Source organism: Chelmon rostratus, chromosome 22, assembly GCF_017976325.1.
Source record: "Chelmon rostratus isolate fCheRos1 chromosome 22, fCheRos1.pri, whole genome shotgun sequence".
Taxonomy (NCBI): domain Eukaryota; kingdom Metazoa; phylum Chordata; class Actinopteri; order Chaetodontiformes; family Chaetodontidae; genus Chelmon; species Chelmon rostratus.
In genome coordinates this window covers 15,920,810-15,946,541 of record NC_055679.1, presented here as the reverse complement: position 1 = coordinate 15,946,541, position 25,732 = coordinate 15,920,810, and the positions used below count along the sequence as shown (strand labels likewise).

The following is a 25,732-nucleotide window of genomic DNA, read 5'->3' as shown; positions in this document are numbered from 1 at the left end:
CTGCGGTTTTAAAACGGGTGAGAGAGAAGGTGGCAGTGTTCTGGGTGGAGAGGAGGGGGGGGAAGTCCTTTCTGACCCCGGCTACAAGGGCATGTGTGACACGACAGCCAGCAGCAGAGAGTAGACTGATACAAAAACTCAGGTTAAGATCATACCACCACCCAGATGATATTGGGGCCTGCTTGTTACCTTCAGACATAAACCCATTGGTGGTGTTACCGACATGTTTGAAGCAGGTCAGACTGATCAAAACAACTGACAGAAGGACTGCTAAGTTCTATTTAAAGATTGAGAGAAACTTAAAACAGAAGTTATACGTCAAAGTAGGAGATTTGTAATAAGGCTGCATCATTAAACTAGTTGTTATTACCCTTTTCTCCATCTCAAGCTGTGATCGGTCGGCATAACGTTCCTGCCGCTGCAAAGAGAAAAAACAAAGTGAGTCGACTCATCGTGAATCGTAATTATTTGATCAATACCGATCAGCTGAAGCAGTGTGAGCTTACTGTACCTGTGTGGCCTTCTCTAGTTGTAGCTTCAAGTCTGCCAGCTCCAGGTCTGTGTCACGTAACTGGGCCTTCAACTTCTCGTTCTCAGCTAAGATTTGCTCGTAGAGCTGAAGGGAGCGAGAAATACATCCAACGGTCAAAAAAATAGAACAATCAAACCACAGAAACATTCTGAATAAAGAAAGTGTTGGTTTAAATGTGCCAATTTTTCAATGAAAACTGGTAAAAAAAAACAAATGTTACACTTATTCCACATTTTGAAACTTCTTTCAGCTCTGCCAACATAGTGCTGTATGTTTTTATGGTATCGTGCAGTCAATTTACACGGATGATCATGAACACTCAGGGATTTGTTATGCAGGCCTATTCACGATCACAGATCAGTGACATCAAAATGTCACTGACATCAAAAAGGTGGGAATTTTTCTTGGTATCAAGGTCTTCAAAAGAGATTCTTTCATATATCAGTAAGTTAAAAATCAGTTTTCTGTGTTCAAGAATCAAACTGCATCGTTTCTCAATCCAGGGAATAAAACCAGGGATCCTTTAAAGTCTGCTGCCAAATGAGCTGAAGCAAACCTTTATCCCATGACTCATGAGGAATATGTCTTTATTTACTTCTAAATGATGGGATGAAGAACTCATTACAGACATATTTAATAAGAAAAACTGTAGGATTAAATCCAGGATGAGTTAAAGCAAAATAGTGTTTTATATAAGGGACATACCTTTTTATAGTCAGTGGTGTCGTCTCTATCCAGTCGGCTTGAGTATGTCCTCCGACTCTCACCGTAGCCACGGCTAGAAAAAGTGTCATTGCGATCTAAGGATGAAGTGATCTCATTCCTGTAACAGTAATAACAGGCGGTCTTGTAAAATCGAACTGTTTAGCAACACAGATTTGAAAGGATAATAAAGAAAGAGCGTCATGAGAAGGGGGTAACACATACCTGGACAATCTGTCACTCTGTAAGAAAGAAAAACAGAAAGTGAATGTTAAAGCGCAGGAATAAGACACAAACTGAAGTGCTGAAAATAGATGTTCATTTTAGACTGAACCTCCACCTTCATATTCTACAGCCTTCCTCTTTACGTAGCAGCACCTGACCTTCACCTCTTTGCAAACAGCCTCCTACACACACCGCATTACAAACACACACTCTTATTCCTAAACAGCTGTCGTGCCAGCCGGCGCCTCGAGGTGTACTGCATCTCCCAGGCCTGCAGTGCCACAGCGGCGGCCCTGTGAACGGGGCCAGGCATCAGATAGGGAGGTCAGGTTGGAGGGTCGGGCTTCCAGCTATTTTAAAATTGCAGTCCGCTTCCTGAGGCGGACAGAGGGCGGTGACACAACAATGCGACAATCTGAGTCAAGAAGTCCTGCAGCCTTCCAGGGAACTGATCAACACGCAGTTCGAGTGATCAGATAAACAGCGAGTTTAGCACCATTCAGTGCATGAGTGGGGAAAAGGCAGATTCTCCACCAAACCTGCTTCACACAAACATTGTTTTTACATTGCGGTGCTTTTAATTCAGAGTGCCAGGCTCGAAAGGAAGAGACTCAAAAGCTTTTCTTGTTCGCTTTTCCATCTCCATGCAGAGATAATTGCTTGTTTCCTATTCAGTTCTCTGCTGTTTTCTCATCTCCCTGCTGATTGTACTCATGTTAACCACTACTGTCTGCTCTGCAAAAGACACTCCCACTCAAACAGGAAGTTCATACATCCAGCAAAAAGTTTCACAACACTGCCCTTTCTGCCCTGTGCTATGTCTTCCACGGATAGTATGAATGCATTAATTCGGGGGCCTATTTATAGGTTTCATTTTTATTTCAGGGACAGGAGGACTACATGTTTATTGTGCTTACCGCTGGTTGAAATTCTCATTGAAAGTGACTTATTATGCATAAAAGAGCACAGAAAGGGCTGAAAAATGTTCTCCGTAAATGTCGTATCCAAATATCAAATTGGAAAAACTCACCGCCATCTCATTCTTCATGTGTGTGCTTTGACCCCAGAGACCCATACTTCCTTCCCTTTTTAAAAAAACCCACTGATCTATGGCTGAGGCTGCTGTTGGTTTGCAAGAACACCCCAGCAACCAGACAATCGCCAGAAGATGGAAACGGAGAGTAGAGGGAGGGGGCAATAAAAATTCAAAGGCTACAGAGGGTGAAAAGGAAAGATAAGTGGGAGGGGAGGAAATCAGAGCTGTACCGGGCAGAGGAGTGAATATCAAAGACTACTGGGCTTGCTTGACTTCATGAGATGAGACATGAGGAAGGATCAGAATAGAAAATAAATGCAGAAGGGCAAGAATCAAATGGAGGTCACGGCACACAAGGAAAGCAATAGGACCAGCTTGGTTTTGGCTGGAGGGCTCCTGTTTAAAAGTCAGTTTTATCTACTTTGGGCTGTGTGTGTGTGTGTGTTGTACCTGGGGCTCTCCCTTGGTGCTGCCCTCCTCTGAGTCGGACTGCTGGTCAGGGTCATTTTCATCACCCTGGAATTAAAAAAAAAGTTGGAGGGTTTCACACGACTTGCAGCTCTCTCTGTCCAAATGATCAAAGAGGAACATGTATAAAGTCCTGCACCGCACAGAGAGTGCTGTGAATACTTATGTTGGTGAAAGGAGTGATCTCTGAAAGTCACTTACATCCTGGGTCCAGAAGGAGACCCCAGTGGAGCGTCTCTTCTCGCGGGGCCGCCTGCGATCCCGTATGGAGCGGGGCTGAGACTTGTCCTCTCCTTCCTTCTCCTCCTCCTTTCTCTCCATTTCTGTCCATCGAGAAGAACGGCAAAAGACCAAAATGATTGTAACATCCGTTCCTTTTTTACATCTCTAAATGATCTGAGTTTGACCTCTGGCCAGTAGTTCACCAGAACACAACACCCTTATTATTTTAACAATAACAACGGGCATATTCCCATACTGTAATCCTAACAAGAATTCAAAGTGAAAAATGGAAAAGTTCAGGTTAAACAAGGCAATGGTTTGCCTGCTTCACGAGGCACAATCAGGACAACAACTGGACTTGGCTCGACTTCATAGGAAAAGGGAAAAAAAGGCTTTGGTCGTGGGAGAACAAAGCCGTCAGTGTTTCCTTCCTTCAGTTGAACAGACTAAAGCTGCCTTCTATTTTCCCAGGGATGCTTCATGGATTTACTCGTTAAGAAAAGAGCTACTTAATTTAAAAGGCAACCCGATTCCTTTCTGTCTCAATGCCCCTAATCAGCGTGTGGCAGTTTGCCCATGTGAATGTGGACCTGTGGAGACAGACGCCAGCATCAGGTGGAATTTAGACCGTCATGCATCCACATGCTGAGAGTACTGTACAACCCCGATTCCAGAAAAAAGTCAGGATGCTTAAATAAAAACAGAATCAATCATTTTCCAACCAACTGTGTTTGCCGACAACAGTTTTACAAAGTGTTTCTGAGCCCATGTATTAATCTCCTTTATCCAACCATGTGTTCACAAAGTGGTGAACCTCGCTCCATCCTCGCTGTGAACCACTGAGTCTTTCCAGGATGCTCCTTTCATACCCAATCATGATGCTATCTCCTGTTACCAATCAACCTGTTTACCTGTGGAATGTTCCAAACAGGTGTTTTTGGAGCGTTCCACAACTTTCCCAGTCTTTTGCTTCTGTCACAGCTTGTTTGAAATGTGCTGCTGCATCAAATTCAGAATGAGCAGCAGGGACCAAAGCAGGGGACTCAGCAAATAAACACAGAGTGAACTGGTAAAAAAGTTGAACCAACCTCAATTATTACCAGAACTTTGAAGCTGTGTCTTGATAAGATGAAGTAAAGGTTGGAACTTTAATAGAAAGACCAGTTTTTACATTTCCATTCAGTGTGGAAAGAGGCACTTTTCAGATCATGTGTTTCAGGTGGCGATGGCACAAGTTACTGACCTTTTTCCGTATCTCTGGAGGAACGGCTATAGGAGGAGGTGATCCCCGTCAGACTGTTAGGCCTGTTGAGGGAGCTGGAACTGGATGACAAAGTGGTGCTAGAGTAGGATGGGATGGAGGCAGTGCTGGCTGTGGAAATGGTGGAGGCGGAGGAAGAAGAAGAAGGCCGGTAGCGCTGGTGGTGGAGGGGCAGAAGACAAGTAAGAGGGACAGTGTCATCAAACGTTCAACATACACTGACCTCTCATGGGAAGTTATTACCAAAGCTCAGAGCAGATATTTACCTCTTCAAAGCTGCGGTACTTTGATCGGTAATCATCTTCCTTAGTCTCCATCTCCTTCTTCTCCTCCTGCTTCTCCTTATCCTGCTTCTCTTTCTCCTCCTTCTCCTCCTCCCGGGTCTTTGTGGGGCGACTCCTGCCGATTGTTTTCTCAGCCTCTTGCAGGTCAGTCAGAGTCACGCCCTGGAAGAAGAGAGCAATATACCATCTCCAGAATTTAAATTTCTTTCTTGGGATCAAGTTTTTTAAATATTATAACCAGAATTTTCCTATTTGTATTTGCTCTAACTCTGCAGTAACAAGTCAATAACCCAATTGGTGCTTTACAATATTGAATTTTTAGTGTCATAAATTTCAGCACAGTGTGGTTCAGTCAGTTTTGACACAGCTCGAACTCGGTCAGCTTGTAAAATGCAACGAGCCTGATCGTTAAGTGCTGCCTGTGGAGACAGAAAGTGCTGTCTCAACCTGCGTGACAACATTTATTCAAACAGTCTACGGCTATGAAACCGTAACGCAAGCCAGAGGCACCTACATGTCAACATTTGTTAATGTTCTGTGTTGATGGGAGACTCCACTGTCATTTTACATGCTGAGGAGAAATTGTGACTTTTAATGCGGGATGGAGAGTGTAAAGTGTCGGCATATCAAAGGTGATACAGGTTAACTAACCTGGGTGGACCTCCTTGACTGTCGAGCCTGTCTAGAGCGAGCTTTCCTCTGGGACTCCGACTCCTCGTCTCGCACTGGCGTCAGGTATGACCTGACACACAGACACAGACACACACATAGACACACAGACACACAGACACACACAAGGTTAATCATCTGCCAATAAGAACACAAATACCAAGCTCTGGCACTGGATGACTGTCGGGATGTGAGAACTGATCCGTTTTCTGTTAACATCTCTTTCATGAATGTCTGGTCACTGTCATCGTCGTGTATGGCACCTTCAGGTTACACAACGTGGCTTCTGATCAAAAGTATGGTTGCTATAATTTACGGCCTAGCTTGGAAAGAGAGAGAATGACGCCCTCTCATCACGCAACAGATCCTGTGCAGCATCGACTGTGGAGCTGCTCAGTGGCCAAAACTTTCCAGCAGTAAGACTGCAGATATACTAGACAATGTGAATGTGAAGCTGCTATCTACTGAACGTCAACAAAAAAGATGGCAGAAGTGGATTTCCTGTAATGAAGATGTATGTGAAGCAGGATATTCCTGGAAAATGTTACCCAAGATAAAACTTAAGATAAAGCCATGCTTGAGTCTACTTTAAGTTACAGTGGTAAAAACAGGATCAGGCTCAACAAACAACACAGTTTGGGAATAAAACAGTGAACTATTCTGGCACTTTCTCTCGGCGTGGAGCATGCCTCTGTTGGCCACACAGAGCTATGAACTCATTCAGTGCAGAGCGGAGTCTTGGCCTTGAGGAAAATGTGCAGCTTCTGCCCACCTTCCTTAAAAGGAGAAGTCACTGGAGCGGTCCAGGCTCTGAAACAGTCCTGCCCCACTCCCACCATGACAGGTGGCTTATTTCAGCACAGCAACAGGAAGACATTCACTCGACCCCGCTCAGACACACACGTGCAAACACACGCTGTCTCTGACATGCCACAGGCATAGACACACTCTCGCTTCACCTCCGCACTGTGTGAGTTGAAGATCGCACACACCCTGTTCTCAAACAGAGGAAATGCGTCTGGATTACTGCTTGACTGATGGAAGCTTTTAAGCTTAACGCAAATTATTTCTGGAAGCTGCTTACAGTAAATGTTTTGTTCCAACAATATCCAAGCTATTTGAAGTGGAAATATCATGAATATACGTGAGAAATACAGTAAATGAATCCAGTAAGTAAAGCAAGATAACCTTTTAAGCACTCTGCCTTTTCCACAGCAATTTTAATTTATGTCAAGATAAAAAAGAAACGAAGAAAAAAAAGGGATGGGACTTCAGAAGTCACTAAACCCAAAATAACAACAGCAATTACCAAAATCTGAACTGCAAACTGTATGTAGTCAAACAAAATGCATCATATCCATAATATCTAAGGCTAACAACAATAAGCTTATCTAATAACAGGCCAGCGTCAGCAAATAAAAACATTAATTTAACAGTGGTCCTGATGAGCTGGACCCATTGTTCTAACTTTATGCTCCAGTGTCAACTCATCATTACATTATTTCAGTTCTTGACAGATAAAATACTGTTTTAGGGGCAAAACTTGTCCGGAATGTGAGACAAAAATTAAATGGACATATTTATTCACATATAAGGACATGCATGCATGAGTTACTTGGGTTCAAGGTGTGTGTTACCTGCGCCTTTCAGAGCCAGTGACAGTGCCAGTGGTGGTGGTAGTGGTCGATATGGCGGTGGTGGTAGTGGTAGATGTGGTGGTCGTAGTAGAGCCAGTGTTTATAGTGGGGATGACCGCTGCAGACTCCTTCTCCTTCTCCTTTTCCCTCTCTGCACTCTCCTCTGACCAGTACCTGCTCAAACACCAGAGTGTCATAAAGAAACCAGATTCCATTTCAACTGCTTTTACTATAAAACTGAAATCTGTGCTTGTAGAGGCTTTTAAGTGAAGCCACATGTCTGCTAGCAGCCATTTCAGAGGTCAGATACTCGAGCATTCCTGCACCCATATATTATACGCTAGGAGGTTTATTTCTGAGCATTTTCTTGGCTGCAAGCTGATCATGTCAGACTGATTTTGTGTTACAACACTATGAACTTGTTCGTTAGCGAGACATCTGGTTTTACACAGCAGATTACTTCACTGCTGATTGCATATTACCATTATTTACTATGCAACATTAGCTCGTCTGTTTAGAAGCTTGTTTGAAAGCTTAGAAATAACCTTTTCGCTCAGGCCAATTGTATGAATATTTCACAAGGAATGATGATTAAAGTGTTAGCATCTTTGTGATAGCTGTTTCAACATGACATGGTGCTTTTTACAATCCAGCAGCTCTTTAGCTCACAATAAGAATAAAACACCAGGATCATGTTTCAACTTTTCACAAAGAGTGAAGTAAACCCTCTAAGAAAAGCCACTGTGTTACAAAACTAGTGGAATATCTCCAAGTCATGTATTGCACATGTACGCTACCAGCCCTGTTCATGTACCTGCTGGTGAGACTGGTGGAGCCAGTGCGGGTGGAGGAGGAGCCCAGGCTGGAGAGCAGGCCGCGATGGCCTGTAGGCGAGGTAACAGATGAGGAGGTGGTGGTGGTCATGGAGGAGGAGGTGGTCGAGGAACTCAGGTCCTCGTGTCTTCTGCTAAAAGAGCCGCTGGAGGGCAAAATGTCGGACATAAACACAGCGGAGTCACCGGTAAGACAGAGCGGGACACGAATGTGATCGCAGCGATAACGGTGATCACAATAATTCAGATAGCTGCTCTGATTAAGTGAGAGAGTTCAGTATTGATGTCTTGAGCTAAAATATCTCTGCATCACGTATCAACATCGGGACTGCATGAAATTGGGGGGGGAGGGGGGGGGGGGAATAAAAGTGAGTGGGAAACCACAGTTTTATGTGATAAAAAAGTGGGACAGATACTTTTATGTATTCTCTGACAGTAATACCCCGTTCACTCTGTTTTTAAACATTAAACACTGAGCAGGAGACAGACATCATTTGCCCTCACTGTTCTATGGCCTACTGCATATTACATTCTCTGCAGAGGTTTAAAACATCACTGTTTCAGTCAGTCTGAATGCAGCATTTTGTGTTTCTGCTGTTAAAAATTATGGCTCTGCATGTATTATGAACAAAAATGTCTATGCTATATAGGCTTTAGACATTCATATTGAAACCCTCTGCAGGAATTTGAATGGATCATTTTTTTCTTTTTTGCAAAGCCTGTTGTCATTCCAGGAAGGGAATGCAGCTTAAATACTGCAGTTTCTGTGAAATTTAAGCTTTCATTGATAGTACTGCAGTGTCACAGTATTACTCAATGACATCAGGGTTTAAGCTTTGCAGATGACAAGTTTCTGCATTCACGGGTGACTCTGGAAAACATTTAATCTAAACCGAGTGAACCAGTCTTCATCCAGAGGCCAGTTCTGAATGTTAAAACAACCATAACTCTCTTCCAATATTCATTTGGACATTAAATGTAACCAGAGGAACATGGGACACATGGTAGGCACTTCAGCAGGGCAGAGACACATGGTCAGAGAGGACAGATGGGTGTAGAGACGGTGGTGCCCCCGTGAGGCTGGTGTACCTGCGGTAAATGCTGTAAGACTGGTAGTGGGAGGTGGGTGGCTGCCAAGGTTTAGTATTACAGGTGTTAGGGTCCAAGCTGGAGGTGGACGAAGACTTGGCTGGCACGTCCCGCGTGCTGCCGCTCCGCCCTAGTGCTAGCGTATGGGACGTGCTGGCGTGTTGGCAGGCGGGTGGGCGAGAGAGGCATATTAGCAGTGGAGGCGCACACACATACACACACATATACAGAATAAAAACATACATATTTAAGACTATTAAAGCTTTGCACACTATTGGTACATACATGCCATGTGGGCCTAGCTAGACGGAGCTAGACTGGACGATAAACTCAGGTTAGCGAGAGTCATTTCTTAAGGAGGTTGGAGTCCAGTATTTTGCCCACATGACATGCATGTAGCATATGTCCAAGTCAAGGTTTTGTGCCATGGACAACCCTGGGAATCTGATTTTATCTGGAAGTCAAACAGGTATATGAGCTTGTTAAAATGCCTGAGTAATGCATTGTAAACTCAGTGGCACAACAACCTGACAGGACAGGCACAGTCATGCAACAGACTCTGTGGCAGTGATAGAGAAAGGCGTTTGGCTGATTTGCATGGCTTTCTCAGTAGCTGCTGCTGCTGCGCATGGAAGCATGTACGTACATATCTCTGATGACATAATCCAAGCGAAACGTACAGTAGATGTACAGCTATCAATGCTGTCTACATAGTGGATTTAGTTCCAAAGCAATGCAAGTCAACCTCATAATGGATAAATGCATCAGATCAGACGAGATCTGATGATCAGATGAGGGATGGAAGTCTGGCAGAGACTTGTTTCGCTGTAGAAGCTAACCTGCGCTGGTAGCTGGGGGTTCGGTTGGTGGAGGCGCTTCCTTCGCTGTTCTTCAGGTCATCATCCCAGCGTCGCCGGGTATATGAGCCACTACGTATCAGAGCAGTAGAGTCCCTGGGGAACCACAAGCTACAATTGTACCCCAGGCTTCCATAAACAGATACTGACATAGATAACAGATGTGTGTTATTAAATCTACCCTTTTTTCTAGTAATACCAAATCCACTGCTGTACAACATAGCAACCTAGCCAAAGGCAGCTTCTTGGGGCCACACACACCATGCAGAGCATTGTGTTGCCTGCAACACACAGCAGTGGGCAGCAGGTGCCGCTCATGCCAATGCATGTTTGTACAGAGCCACTCGGCTTCAGGGCTTCACCTGTTTTCCTTCTCGTCAATGTCTGAAGTACTGGCCAGTCTCCTGGGGATGGGGGCTGCCACATAGGCAAGCCGTGTCCCTTTATCCTTTTCCTGTAGACAGGGGAACAAACAGGACCCATTCAGTGGAAGAACTGTCAAATATCACTCTTAATCTTAAACATCAATTACATTTAAAATCTAAGATGCCAATTCAGTCTTCAGCAGAGCAGATGGCACCAACCCTGAGTATAAATGATTTCTTCCTTTTCAAATACATGCAGTGCATAGTGCATATATACTGTATGAAGTGCATGTATACACACAATGCCAGCTGGTAAATGAGACCTCCATGAAAGGAGCTCATTGTTTTAAAATAAAGGATGTGACTATGTGACTGTTGACCTTCTCTTTGTCTTTGTTGTCCAGGGAGGAGGAGAGGCGAGGGCTCGAGGCTGAGCGCATCACCCCGGTCGTGTCCTTCTCCCTCTGAGCCTCCTTGGTGGCTGTGATCTCTGCTAGCGCCCCGTAGCTGCCCGTCTTCCTCAAACCCAGCCGCCACGACGCTGGAGACTCGTCTTTCCGCTCCTCCTCCACTTTAGCTGAGACCTTTGCAGTGGGCTGAGTGGCCTGAGAAAAGGGCAGCGGTTTAATGTACAGAGTAAAACATTTAAAAGTATAGAGATGTTGAATTAAGCTTTTTAGTAATCTTGGTGAGTAACAGAAATGTCAATAGGGCAAAACAGTGGTTAAAACCGGTTTGGATCGCCAGGGGCTGCAATTTTTAAGTTTAAATGATGAGACCATAAGAGGACATTTCTAAGGAAGGGCATGCCAGTTAAGAGGTAGCATCACATCCAATAATACTACTACTGGACTCTAAAATCAGTCCAGAATAAAAGATATTCTCAAAATCTATACAAAAGGTGGTGGAAGGACAATTTAACCTGTTGGGATTCAGGTCTGGCCACATATATATATTTTATTTTTACAATAATCAATAAAATATGACAAGCAAATAAACAAAACACAGAAGCCACACGGACACACGGTGAAAGCACGATAAGGACGGTGCATTTGTTGATTACACGTGAAACAACACCATGTAGGGTTGATGAGTGAAAGTCAGCGAGAGGGAGGTTCAACCAGCATCACCTGGATTGGGCCAGGGTGGTTAGGGGAGGTGTTGTTAAGAACTCTGTCAGTGCACAGGTGCATGTAGGATGAGAGAACAACTCTGGTGCACACCAATGCCTCACCATAGGTTTTTTGGGCACTAGAGAAATGCCAGTTTTGCGCAAGCCTTGACGCCACAATGCAGGACAGCCTGGCTCCGCCACAGGCATGAGGGGGGTAATACAATCAAACTAAAGCCAACCAAGACAAGAGCCCGGGATGAGAAAGACGCAGAGAGAGAGAGAGGGAGGGAGGAAGGAGGACAGAGAGGTTGAGACAGAGAAAAAAGCAAGAGTAAGACAGAAGCAGCAGCAAAAGAAACACACTTTATGGCAAGGACAGATTTTTTTAAGGCCTAGTCACACCACACAATGCTTACTGCCAAACCAGGGACTACCATTATAGTTCTCAGTTGGAATAAGCAGCAGATCCAACAATCATTTGGTAGTGTCAAAACTGGACATTGTTAATGTTTTGCTCACTCTTGTTAGACAGAAGCCATTGTGATGTGTGAGCACTAGGCTTCAAAGAAGGATCGGAACAAGAAGATCATTGCAAGAAAAGAAGCAGAAAAACAAGGAAACAACGCTCAGAAGGTCTTGGGTAGGTGGCCACTGATTGCAGTGCATCAACTAAAGGATGCACATTCTGAAAGAGGCAGAATACTGTGAACGGTACTCTTCGATTTAGGCTGCATTCAGAAGTGTGAAATGATGACGCAGTGTGTAGGCGGTGTCTCATATCACAGACTAAACCGAATGAGTGCCACAGCTTTTATTTGGGGATTTAATTATCAGTTCTTAATGTGTCCTGTTTCAGCTCCGGCCACACAAAATACATTTCAAACTGTTAACACAGTATTTGTTTAAACGAGCAGACTGAAGGAAGCAGACATGCCCTTGGGAAAATTTAGCAGGTTTAATTTGGTTAAATGCTTTGCCCCTTTTTGCCAGCAGAGGGCAGCAGAGTCAAAAGTGGGAAAACACTACCATGGTAGCCCTAGTTTAATTCCTAACAACCACCCCAATACACTGCTTTGTACACTCGAGCATCCTGGCATCCTAACAGTCACATAGTAAACTGTTAACATTATCCAGAATTGACCACCAATCATCCCCACCATCACCATGTTTGTTAAACGCCACTGATAATTAGTCGTAACTGTCATTCTCAGGGCCACTGCGACATTTGTTAGCTTTGTGTGCTCTTGCACTGCAACATGAAGAGCAAATCAAAACCAGGAACAACAATTTCTGTGGAGGCCAGGAGAGTGAAATGCAAACTCGTTATGTAAACCCCCAGTCTCTCCAACCAGCTGCGAAATTCCTTTGGTGTTCAAAGGGACAACGTGTAAATAGGTGGTGATTTTTTATTGATTTGTGTGCATAATGAGGCACCAATATGTCACAGTATAACAAAGCTGCATTGGCTTCATGTAACAGAGGAGGTGCAGATCCTACTCGAAGTGGTTTGAGGGTAGAACAGTCACATGACTGCAACATGGCTGAGCTGCAGCATGTCATTTCCTCAAAGGCCTTTTAAAATCAATCAACTGATTGCTAATTTGAGTAAACTCTGCCTGTTTAGCGTTTTTTTTTTTAATGCCAGTACCATGGCAGCTGTCTGCGCAGGGTGGGACGATAGATACTCGTCCACCAGGCCGTACCTTCTTTACTGGAGAAGTGGGGGTCGTCACCTGGTTAGTTGGGCTAGTTGGAGGTGACACGGTGATGCTGGTCGAGGTGGGCGTCGTGCTGTTGCTCACCGATGCTGAAGGCTTGCTCTTGTCTGGAGTGGTCAAAAAAAAAAAAAAAAAATAAGCATGAGACTTGCTTGAGTCAACAGTCAATTAAAAAAACAGAACATACTCAGAAAAGAACATAAAAACATTTTTTTAAAATACAGAGTGTGTGGTGACTGTGCCACATAAAGATCGACCCAAACTTGCTGCTTTTTGAACATGTTGTGGTAAAAAGGCACAGATGTGACTGAATTAAATTTTATGTGAGTAATTTAACTGACAACCAGTAAATGATCTGGCTTCAGATTTACTGATACCACACAAGTCTAAAATAAGTCACACGCAGTACCTGCTTCAGTCTCCGACTCTGAATCTTCGTCCTCCTCTTCCTCACTGGAGCAGCTCGATTCGTCCTTCTTCCCCTCCTCTTCTTCATCCACCTTCTCCGGTTCTAAGGTCTCGATGCGTGGGGCGCTCTTTTCTGGCTCCAGCAGCAGTGTTTCTTTGCTGAAACGCACAGATTTAACAGCGTTAGTACAGAACCGCAGGATCGGTACAGTATTCTGAACTGCAAGCGAGAAAACACGTCAAAGTCAAAAGATACAAAATAAAACATTCCCACCAAAAAGAAGTTTCATTCGTTACGCCCCTGCTACAGACAGCTACTCATTTAGGAGACATTTTCCACTTTCCATTTTTCACCATCAAGCTATTTACCTCTTGAGTGGTTTCAGTGATTGGTTGTTATCTCCGGTGGTTGTCGTTTCAATCAAAGGAGATTTCTTAACATCTTTCTTGCCACTCATCAGCTGGAATAAAGAAAACAAAAATCAACACTTCTGACAGGGGAAAAGACAAACAGGCACACAATCTGTGTGGTAAAAATGAGACGCACATATTCACTCAATCGCGGGTTTCAAAAATATTTTTACAGAGCCCAGTCAAAGGAACCCATTTATTCCACCATTAAAACTGTCGGCAAAGTTGGTTTGTGCAGAAATGAGTCTTTATGCAATAAACAGCCACACTGACTCACCAGATTTTGCTTCTTTTGTAGTTCTTCTAAGTATCCCAGAACATCTTCGTCTGCTACATCAAAAGCTGTCTGGCCCTGAGAGAAAGAAATACAATTACAGTTATTTAAAATATGGATTGCACTGCACTCACTAACACGACGCGAGACATTTCCAGCTACCCACCATTTTATTAATGAGGTCCATGTCACATAGATTCTCCACCAGTATCCTACATGCCTCCTCTTTGCCCCAGTGTGCTGCCGCATGTAGAGGAGTCCAGCCATCGTAGTCCTTAATATTTACATCATACCCTGCTTGGATTAAAAGCCTGCAACAGTGAAGGGGTGTGAGAGAGAGGGGACACAAGAATTAGCAGATCTGGTTTTCTCAGATTTGATTCTGTAAACTCATCTTTCAAGGTGATGCCAGGGTTCAGGCTTTTAGAGGTGCGTCAGCATTGTACCTTATGAGGTATAGAGTCCAACCCCTAAACATATGGACACTGCAGGGCAAATGAGGTTAGAAAATTTTAAAACTCTAACATTTCAGCCCACAACTCTGCCATGACGGGGGGAAACATTGAGATCACTGTTTTGTATATGGTAGCCGTGCGAAACATCAGAGATCTTAGAGCTATCTATGGCAGTAGAGTGTGCTGGCTGGCTTCCCAGACCAGATGGACGGACGGCTGCAGCTCCTATCCTCGAGCAGCATAGCCATATTAACAGCCTACAGAGACGATGTCAGAACAGCGCACTGACAAGATGCAGAGACCAGGATGTTTGGCATTATTACAGGAAAAAAAACCACAAAGCTCGGCCTCACCACTGTCTCGACTATACACAGTCACACACACACACAGTAAATAGTTGGTCATTACATTTTTCCCCAGCAAGGAAAGTTTACACTCCATTTACTACCTGAAGTCAAGACCACTGCTTACTTTAAAACCTCGACGTATCCTTTCGCAGCAGCTACGTGGAGTGACGTTCCTCCGGACTTGGCGTGCCGGACGTCTTGGATCTGGCCGCTGTTGAGCCACTGCCGGGCGTCCCTCAGCATGACCCGCTCCTCTTCTTTCCGGGCTGCTTCGATGTCCACCCCTGGTAGGTGACAGAGGAGACTGATACTGTCAAGAGTGGCACTGAAGGATTACCTGCTACTTAGGAACAAGCTGCCAGCTGTAACGCTGAACCCAGAGAATGGAGGAATGAGAACGAGGCACAATTTCATTGAGGTGACTTGTCCTACATCTAGATATGTGAATGTTTGGAATTTATTACATTAGTTTGCGACTATGGATTATATGAGATAGAACAAAAACTATTTCAATACATAGGCATAAGATATATCTTTGCATATTTAAACACTGCTGAGATAATGTGATGATAATCAAAGCATCAAACCCATGCACCTCTGTACTTGTATTAATGTTATCTAAAGGAAAAACAGGCACAACATTATTCTAGCATCCTCTCTAAACACTAGAGGGTGTTGTACAGCATCTGTTCAGCTTAAGCAAAGTTTTGTGCCAATTTTGTGTATATTTGACAATGAACTAGTGGCTGCAAACACACAGGCCTCAGCCAGTTTAAGTGGGTCAATATGTCTAAGCTATAAGCTGCATGTGGTGCAGCAGTGAAAACAGGCCTGTATTGTCTTGTTGACACCTGGCTGGAACAAGAGCCGGTTTGAAATGTACTGCTGCGTGAGTCGTTGACTCGTCAGCTGAGCGTTAACTGTGTTGAACTACATAAACGGTGATCCAAGAAGTGCTCTGGGGTTGGAGCCAAAACTTCAGCTGATCTTATAGGTTTTTGTTCTACTCCCAAGGATACATCATCACTCATTTCATGACACCATAGAAAGCATTAATATTGCCCCAGGCTTTAAAGCCAATAAAAGAGGACACCTGTGCCTGCTAGTCTGGCTTTACACACAGGTTTAGCCCATGGTCACTGGAGAGGAGAACAAGAAGCAAGAAGCTGTTGAGCAAGAAGAGGACACTCGATTTCTAAACAGTGTCACTGAGACACCCGCTATAAGCCTTTTGCTCTTTTGGATTTTTGAAAATCCGTCTACAAGCCTTAAATGTCAGTGAAAATCCATCCGTTTTCCAACACATGCAACGGAGATTTAAACTCACAGAGGAAACTGTCATATTCTGGCTTGTTTAACACTGGACATGTTGCTCATTAAGAGGATTAGCGAGCTGAGGTCTCAGAAAGTGAAACCAAATGGGAAGAAGATGACTCAATGTCTGAGTTTATGTTTGACTGGATTTCAAGTTTCATTTCAAGCCAAGTGACTTTGGGACAGGGACTGGACCACTGTGCCACTATGGCCGGCTGTTCAGTGAAGCAGCAACTTAGCAAAGCCCATCAAAATGTGGTCACAATTTTATGAGATGATTAAAGGTATTTTCTATGGTTGGAGGACATCATGTCCTGCCTTAAATTGGAGAAAATTAGATACTCACTTCAACAATCAAATAAGAAGTTCCAGAAGACATGGGGTCCCTTTCTAGTAGCATTCCAGAGCCTGTAATGACTTGGCCCTTGAATACAGCTCAGCTTTTTACACTTTTTACTCTCTGTTTACATATGGTACTACACTGATCTGATACAGCGACTAGTAAACTGGCAGTGACAGGGGAGAGATTTATTTATGGTTATTTAATTTTATTTTTTCCTTATATATGTTATTTGTGCATGCCGTGATTGATGTACACCTCGATTCATTTTCTGTCTTTGTAACACCTATGTAGTGCTGCACATTTATTATATTGACAAAACTTCAATAAAAAAGATCTTGAATTAAAGGTATTTTCTATGACATTACAATAAGACTACATGTAAGATACATAATCAAAATCGAAGACATGATTTACTTGCGTCAGACTTTTACCAAACCGCATAATGTCCAACATATTTTATTTCACTTGTTTGGTGGCATATCATAATCAAAGGGAGACAACCATAGAAATGTCTTAATTCAAGCTTGAACTGTTGTGTAAAACCACCACAATTTGACAAGCAAGTGAAAATGCATATACGCTACGGAGGAAATTTAACCTAAACCTCCTTAAAGGAGTTCAGTTAATGAAGGCAATGGGAGTTGGCCAGGTAGGGCAACGTCCCGTGATCTCTTGGGAAGTAGCCTACACTGTGTCTATAAAAAGCAGGAGAGCCTAATGGCCTTTAAGTAGGACTACAGAACAAGAGCTGAGTGGAAGAATTGGCAGCAGTTCAAAGTTGAGTTTTTATAAGAGAACAGCACATCTTTAAACTGAGCATTGAGAGATAAGAAAATCCAATAGACCAAAAAAGTACTTGCCTCCACCTTCATCTAACTGACAATATCCTGCAGTATGTCTGGTAAAGCCAAAATGAAGCATCTATAGAAATATACCCTCAAGCAAGCACTGGGATCTCAAGAGGTGAGTATATTTACTGGGTTGTTCAAAAAAGGGTTTTATTTTGAGCTGAGAGGAGATTTCTGTCAGCCTGATCCAAATAACATGCGTCTGGTCAGCACCAGGGACAGAGTGCAAGTTAGAAACATCGGTGATGTTGTCCACCTTCAATCCATTACAAGGACAGGCAGCAGCCCTCATGAGGCAGCTGATGGAGGAGGGAAGGAGGGTGGTGGGGATGTCCAATCACTTGACCCAATCAGGGTCAAGGAGAGGACTGAGAGGTTGCCCCTACCAAGGGGAAACCATGGCCACTTGCTAACGAGTTTAACCCCATGACTGGTATCTCTTTGAGGGGAGAAAATCACATTACAAATATACAGAACCGTTACACAACAGCTTGTTGCATAACGCTGCCTGCTACCTCTAGCATAGAGAACTGAGCTGTGGATTGTCTGCAGCTGCCCTACGGCCAGGATCACTGCAAATTCACTCTTCAGCTGAGTTTTATCTCGAAAGTAGTTTAATGCAAGTTTGCATGAATTAATACATAAATGAAGCTCAAACTTCAGTATATAGTGTCCATATAATGACCTATCTATGACCATGGTAAATGAGGATGCGCATTTGGTTTTGCGTCCGTTAGTGATTGATCTTGGAGGAGACAGCGTGTGAATGCTCCGAACCAGGCAACACATCCACTAGTCATTGGCAAATCAAAGATGACAGCTGCTGCTGGTCGAGATGCTTGAGGTTCGGGTGGGTGCATGTCTCGCCGCCGTTACATAACATGGCCAAGGAGCGTAACATGCAAACAGCACCCCGGGTGCAATTATCAATGGATGCCATGTGCTTTCAAACATTTGGACCTCGACTTGAAGGACTGTCAAGAGATTGACAGCTTACAGACAGCCTTTTTTTCCTCAAGGTTGCTACAGATACTAGATAGTTCACACTAATGCACTGACACAGGCAGCATATTACATGGAAACTGTGCATCTTCTGACCCTGTGGACAAGCTCATCGTATACATTTCTAATGGGACTGCTGTGTCTGCAAGGCTTACATGATTGGCTGTGACTTGCATCTCACACCTTACTATCAATGGCCATAGCCATAAATGCAGCATTTTTCTCTGCATGCAAACACATGTAGTACAATGTGAGAACGTAAAGCGTGCTTAAAAAGGGGCAAACTGTGCTACAAAGAGGGGAAAGCCAGCCAACCTTTATTAGTGAATGCGAGCCGAGGAGCACCCCTCTGGCCCGGGGCCAGTTAACACGTCTGTGCATGGCCTCTCACCATAGGGGAGAGCCTTTCATCATCTCAAGAATGCCCTGGCCAAAAATAGAAAGACTCAACTTTTCAGGTTCGAATCATCACATAAGTGCTCACAATACAGCTATATCCCTTTTCTATATTCTGCAAGTTTTCCTCAAGCAAGCAGGTAAAAAACAGCAAGTAAGTGGCACTCGATGAGACCTCAGATTTTATTTGACAAATAGAATGCTGAACACATCACGACTGTTCCTAGATATGATCAAGCTCAATAACATGGTAACACTTGAACCGTCTTCACATTGTTAATATTCTCTCATTATTATTGTTCTGCATGCTTAGAAATGATCTCAATAACTAATAGTAATGTTATAATCTGTTTGAGGGTGATTTTGTAGCATCTGTTCAGGGACTATAGAGTATCTAGAATGGGTCTGTCGCCACTTCTTCTTCTTCTTTCTTTTTGCATTAAAAATGCACAACCCTTTGGCCGCAGCTTTATTAGCTACAGTATATTATCAGTGATTAAATTCACTTGAAATACTTGGACAGTGAAGAACATTTTTATGAAGGTTGCATTGGGAGAGAAGGATGACCCAGACGATAGAGTTCAGGATGTCTGTCATACTGCACCTTGTCTGTTGATCTCATTCTGCAGGAGTTCCTCCATTGCCTCCTCTTCAGCAATGTCCAGAGGTGTCTCACCTTCACTGTTCACAACTCCTACACTGGCGCCCTGGCTGATGAGATACCTGCAATAACACACACACACACACAAACATTTTTGGTTTGAGCCAAGATGACGTGTATACAAACATCCTTCTAAAATTTCCCAGTGTTCTGAAACAGCCTAGTTGATTTTTGTGCTGCAAAGGTCGAGGTCAAACTCTAACCTCTGACAGGGTGAAAAGGAAAGGAGTTAAAGGCAACTGTTATTTCCTTTAACTGATGAGGAAACGGTTGAAGGACAGGAGCTGTGTAATGTTGCTTTTGGTTCAATGCCAAAACTGGTTGACACCATACCGCAATCTGCATGTCCTGTTTTACCAGTCACATCTTCCTGACACCTCTTGGCCAAATCTATTCACAAACTGACTACATGCATTGATCATAATAATTAAATGTAGGGCTGTACCAAATGTCATTTTGGTTTTCGAATGAAGCTTTGATTGTCATGAGATCATAGTTTTATATATATATTTAGAGCTCTGATACAGCTGCCTCTCTCTGTCTGTCTTCACACCACTCAGCAGTCTTGCTTAATGTCCCACCCACAGAAATATATGATAAGTGATAAGTATTACTCGTGACATGTAACCACGCAACACTGAAGGCTACTGTGCCACAAAACCGATGGGCAGACAGGAGCTGCTCTGGAGAGCGAGTGGAGCTGTGTTTGAAAGGTAAGACAACAGATATAATGTAGCTGAAGTTGCAATAAACAACACAGGCTTATGATCTATTGAATATTGATTTAGAGTTCAAATGTCAAAGTCATGAATGAAGCTTTAAACCATTTGTTACATCCCTAATTAAATGCAGAATTACCAGTTAAAAAAATCCCCTATAACACATGCTTATATAAATATTCTTCGAAACCAAATACTGATAGAGAGAATACTGAGAAAAACACTACCCAAATGAAGGTAAAGGGCCATGTCCGGAGAGACAAGGACATACTCATCATGGGCGTCTCGTACTGGCGTTCAGCACACACTGGTTTCAGCAAACACTATATGACAATGGTAAATAACCATCATACTATGTGCAAATAAGTAACACACTAATTGCATAAGCACTGAAAACTCAAGGCACACAATGTGTTTAAATGGCAGAGGGTCTTCCTCAGGCTGTGCAAACAGAGTGAACAAGCCTCACCTAAACAACAAAGAAAAAGAGGAGTCTGGACAAGGAGTGGCACAAATCCAGGCAGGTGTGTGGCATGGGTGTTTACGACTCTCTGGGGTTTTACATGATGCTACTGTCAGCTTCTCTTACAGTACTGAAACAACACATGCAATCGAAGCATTCATTGCTACAAATCCAGTGCTCTGCCGTAGAGGGCTTCATCTACTAGGTGGTCTCTGCACAAGGACGTGACATGTCAAATAGAGCTCATTGTTGGCTGAAGTGAGAAATACAAATGGACAATCTAATCAAATCCTAAAAACTAATGCTTGTCACAACACACACACACAAAACATTTTTAAATGGTGATTTAAACTTGACAACAAAAAATCTCTAAATGGCTAAGCCTACAGTATAAAAAGGTAATTAACGGTTAATCTGTTAAAACCCTGACAGCTGCGATTATTCTGCAATCAAAGCAAGACTGCTGAATATATTTGTGATAATTGTGATGGCTTTTATATCTTACAGACAATGGAGACAATGGATGTTTTTTAAATTTGTCATATTGCAGATTTAACCAAAACATTGCTTGGTATATACATTATCACTATTTTCAAACATGATTTAGTTTAAATTGAATAAATATTACAACTATGAACAGTCTATGTCTGCATGACCCTTTGCAGACTCATCTGACAGTATGACAAGCCCGGGGTTAGATGACAAAATGCTCTATAAATAATAGCAGGCAACTAAAATCAGCATCTAAAACTGCATGCTAAAATACTTACAGATTTAACCCTTTATACATCTTTGTCTCCCACCAGCAGAGATTCATGCCTTTTTAACCATTCAACATCTTGACTTCAGCTGCTTCCAGTTAAAGCTGCGGTGAGACTCAGGCCCTTCTCATTAGGCCAACACACCACTTGAAACGGACTCAGTGCTTATGACTTCCCCCTAAATGGCAACTGACTGAGTGCAGTTACGTTTATAAGTTTTATATCATCTTGATTGGACTTTCTATTCAGCCTATTTTGGGTCAACTTTGCTAGGTTTGATGGCTTTGTGGTCTGGAGTCTCACTGTGGGATTTTTAACCAACCCTACCATTAGATGACTGTGGTGACACCAGGGGCTTAGCGATACAGTCCTGCTTTGGAGTTCCCGTCAATGCGAATGAGGATGCTGGGATTAAAATGGGTCTACTGAGAGCTCACCACCCACATCAGGTTGCAGACTTTCATTCTGTGACATGATGTCTCCATTAGTCACCCATATCAGGCCAACCACTTGACCTTTTCATTCATTACGTGACAACAAAAAACGTATTGTTTTCTGTAATACTAGCCCAGTGCTGATGCTGTGTTCATGGACACAGACTTCCTGGGTCTGAGAAGTTACGGCACTAAAATTGAGGGGACATTTTTAATGAAGCAGCTAATATATAATTTCTCCACATCATTGTTGAAAAACAAAAAAAAGATATTACCATGCAGAAATTTGCAAGTAAGCTACATGTTTATCCTCCTACAGAGGATAGTTGTTGCACTTGTTACTTTTTGGAAAAACATCAACAGTGGGTATAAATCTGTAGCCAGGTTCCTGTAATGTAACACAGAAGTAAAGCAGGTCACAGCACACTCCCAATGTGCTGAACAATGAGCACAACTGAGCTCCTCCAGCCCCCTTTAGCCTGTTTAAATATCTTCTGATAACATCTCTGTGTTGTGTTCTGTGTCCTATGAGCAGGCTTCTTACCTGAAAAGGACTAGTGGCAAGTAAATGCTAGAGTGCAACTCTAGAGCTTGATTCCAGATATAGTGGCTGACAATGATCTGTCCATATTTGATTACATCGCTCTAACAGAGTGTATCTGAGCTATCAGATGAGCTTCTGCTCCTGTCAAAATGTGACAAGAACTGTATGTGACTGAAAATGATGGCTTCTAACATGCTGATTCTGGCATGCTAGCTGACACAGCACCATTGGCGTTTCTATAGTAAACATGCATTTCTTGGGAGGCTTTAGAGGATAGCATAAAAAAGGAAACTTTGCAGATTTTCAACGAGTTTTGTATTATCACAAAGTGGGTAGTATATTCAAAAGAACAAATGCGGCTCATGAAAGTTAGATCAAACTGTCAAAGATTCTGTTACCGTGGCTCAAATGTTTTCAGAGACACATTTCAGTGTAAGGTTTAGCTGCAATGCAAAAAAGTTTGCGGCCGGGCAAAGTTTTCTGGCGTGAAAACGGACAAGCCAAAACAAAGCACTTGTCAGTTCACAGGGTGTTGCACACCAGCAGGAGCGTTAACTGGTCCGGTGCGACCCAGTATATTCTGGAACTTCACAGCCCTTTTTTCTGTTACCTCTGGTCATGCAGCACCAATTCTAAAAATATTACTGCATAGAGAGGCCAGTTTTATGAAAAAAAAAATAAAAATCTGGAGTGAAGAGTGCTGCTCTGTAACCTTAAAGCTGTTTAAAGATGTCGTGAAGACCTCAGCTGCGGCCGCATCAGCCCTGATGTCACTTTGTGCTTGACAATCCAACTGAAATTGTGTAGCACCAACTGGAACATTATACAGGAACCCTACTGATCTTATCACTCAGATACTTTCATGCAATCTTGAGACTGAAAGGTGCAGCAGTTATAAAAAAAAAAAAAAAAAAAGTTTCTTAGAATAAGATAAATACAACAGGATGTAAGGATGAGTTTGCAGAAATCAAACCTGATGAAACAGATACTGCTTCTTAGAAACTGAATAAACTGCCTTGTAAACAGGACTCTCAGTACTTACTCTGCTATGTCTAGGTATCCGCAGGAGGCTGCAGCGTGGAGGGGGATCCAGCCCTCATTGTCAGGCTGGTTGATGCTGGCTCCATGCTCCACCAGGAAAGTCACCATGTCAACATTGTCATCTATGCATGCCTGCGAGAGGTGAGAGAGCAAAGGAGTGTCAGGCCACTGTAAGAAGCAAGAGTGACCTGCCCTTTGTGTCTATGTGAGTTCATGTGTGCGTGTACATGTACATGTGTATATGAGCTTAAGTCAGTGGCATGGCCTGTGCTACACTTACAACTTGCTTGCATGGAAAGAGCACTGCGTCTGATTGATTGCCACGTGCTTTCAGAATTGTTGGGAAATTTTGGCAGCCGGAGCGTTCCCAAAATGCCTGCACATAGCAGGGGTGCTTGAAATACCACATAGCGTAGTACTGCTGATGGAGGCTTTGACGTGCTGTGCCTATACACTGCTCTTTATGCAAACAGTAAGAGGATTCACTTTAAAAACACTTTGAAAGACTGCTTTTGCTTAAAAAGTCTTTGCCTGCTACCCAAATATTTTCTCAAGTGTAATAAATCAAAGCACTTAAATGACCACAAACACGCGCACACCATGCGTTCTTCTCTTACACGGAGCAGCTGATGAGTAACTCGATTAAATCCACATCTGTGGTGGTGAAACAGCTTTATTTAACACATTTGCACCAAGTGCTTGCCCTCTTTATTTAATCAGTCCTAATCATAATGTGCCATTCTCTGGTGTGGGGGACAAGCTACAGATTTAAAGCTAGTCTCTTGTTTGAGGACAGGAGGATGTCCAACATGCATGCCATCTGTAAAATTTGGAGCACTTTACAGAACATCTGAAGCGAAACCATTCAAATTCCATGCTAAAATATCTTAACTAGCCCAAATCAGCATGTCTATGCTTGCTTGGGCAGGTGGTACAGACAGTGTTATGCAGCCAGATTTCCAAATTTTAATTTCGGTCATTGCATCCAGTCAAAGAGAAGTCAAGGCAGGCAAACTAGCAGACCATCGAAAAAAATACCTTGGATTTCTGATAATGATTGGCACATCCCACAACCACGCTGTCATCGAAGGACAGTTGGCGCTAAGCATGCACTGGTCTCATTTTGTTCACGCCATCCATGATGTTATGCAACCATTTTCTGATCCCAGCAGTGCAGCAAATCAAACCATGTATGACTGACAACACAGTGCAAACAAAAGTGATACCCACAGAAATAAATAGTGGCCGCAAGTGGGAGAGATCTAATTTAAGATCTTCTGACTCATGAAGTGGGAGATGTTGTGATTTTTCCCACATTATGAAGCAGATTTTGCACCAGGGTGGGCGTACTTCAGGTTTCCGTTATACATTTAATCAGTTTGTTAGACAAGTGCTGCTTGAATGTATCAGGGAAATTTAAATTATTTACATTAAACTATGTTATTAGACATGCAGAGTCTATTCTATACCCAGCAATTTTTAATGCGTAGTATGCAACAGTATGTCTTTGTCATGTTTTCTTTTTGTTGAAAACCTATGACTGTCTTTGGCTCATTGGATTTGTTCCATGTAGTCTAAAGAAAGCCATTTAAAATCTCTGTCTTTGGGAATATTCTGGTGGCCTTGGTTTTCAGACACCAACCATGTAGCCTAATTGCAACATCCCTACTGTTCAAGCCAGGCCATGGACCTTTGTCACACGTCATCGCCAATCTCCCTCTTTCCCCATTTCCTGTCTCTTCTCTATTGTCTCCTGTTTAATGAAGCAGACATCGCCCCAAAAATAGTTTTAAAAAAATGTCTGCATTGGGAATTGTTCTGCACCACTGTGAAATTTCTCATGCCACAACAAGCTTACCCAGGACCTTCTAACTGTTTGGCAATACTGCAAACCACTAACCCACTGCTGTTTCCAAACAAACATGATTAGCATATACTGAAGAATTTAACCAAAGTTGGAACTTCTCACAATAAATAGATTTTACACTTACACTTCACCCATATGTCACTGTGTACATAATCACATTCAGACATTTTCTATAAGAGCTACCTACCGATCTATCTATACTAAATATAAAAATCTTGTATATAATTTGTACAGTTTGAGCAACGGCACCTTTACATGGCCACAAGCCTGAGAAGGAGCAAGCTGTCAAGGTCACATTTCTGCTCAACATATAAAACAAGACAGATGAAAAGCACCAATGGAGAGCCTGCAGTGCTCTCTGCATTCATGACACACACAGGCCCTGAGGTTAAGAAGTGACCTCACATCAAAAACACATGATGATGCGGGTGA

At 43.0% G+C, this 25,732-nt stretch overlaps 1 protein-coding gene across 6 annotated transcripts in view; it reads right to left on the bottom strand.

Moving 5' to 3' along the window:
* The window catches only part of ppp1r12a (protein phosphatase 1, regulatory subunit 12A), a 50,779-nt gene that overhangs the window by 5,450 nt on the left and 19,597 nt on the right, over window positions 1-25,732 (bottom strand). For 2 of the 6 annotated variants that reach the window (XM_041963751.1, XM_041963757.1), the window contains exons 2-24: window positions 23,435-23,565; window positions 19,415-19,533; window positions 15,032-15,191; window positions 14,272-14,416; window positions 14,109-14,183; window positions 13,790-13,881; window positions 13,422-13,579; window positions 12,998-13,119; window positions 10,561-10,785; window positions 10,178-10,269; window positions 9,798-9,911; window positions 8,959-9,111; window positions 7,851-8,015; window positions 7,037-7,210; window positions 5,382-5,472; window positions 4,713-4,892; window positions 4,429-4,603; window positions 3,165-3,286; window positions 2,946-3,011; window positions 1,460-1,476; window positions 1,238-1,355; window positions 512-616; window positions 371-418 (exon numbers count right to left, since the gene is read on the bottom strand). In XM_041963751.1, coding sequence (XP_041819685.1) covers window positions 371-418; window positions 512-616; window positions 1,238-1,355; window positions 1,460-1,476; window positions 2,946-3,011; window positions 3,165-3,286; window positions 4,429-4,603; window positions 4,713-4,892; window positions 5,382-5,472; window positions 7,037-7,210; window positions 7,851-8,015; window positions 8,959-9,111; window positions 9,798-9,911; window positions 10,178-10,269; window positions 10,561-10,785; window positions 12,998-13,119; window positions 13,422-13,579; window positions 13,790-13,881; window positions 14,109-14,183; window positions 14,272-14,416; window positions 15,032-15,191; window positions 19,415-19,533; window positions 23,435-23,565 — 2,847 coding nt within the window. Of the gene's footprint in view, window positions 1-155; window positions 190-370; window positions 419-511; window positions 617-1,237; window positions 1,356-1,459; window positions 1,477-2,945; window positions 3,012-3,164; window positions 3,287-4,428; window positions 4,604-4,712; window positions 4,893-5,381; window positions 5,473-7,036; window positions 7,211-7,850; window positions 8,016-8,958; window positions 9,112-9,797; window positions 9,912-10,177; window positions 10,270-10,560; window positions 10,786-12,997; window positions 13,120-13,421; window positions 13,580-13,789; window positions 13,882-14,108; window positions 14,184-14,271; window positions 14,417-15,031; window positions 15,192-19,414; window positions 19,534-23,434; window positions 23,566-25,732 lie in introns of all 6 variants that reach the window. The other 4 variants (XM_041963753.1, XM_041963752.1, XM_041963755.1 and 1 more) reach the window with 4 other exon arrangements.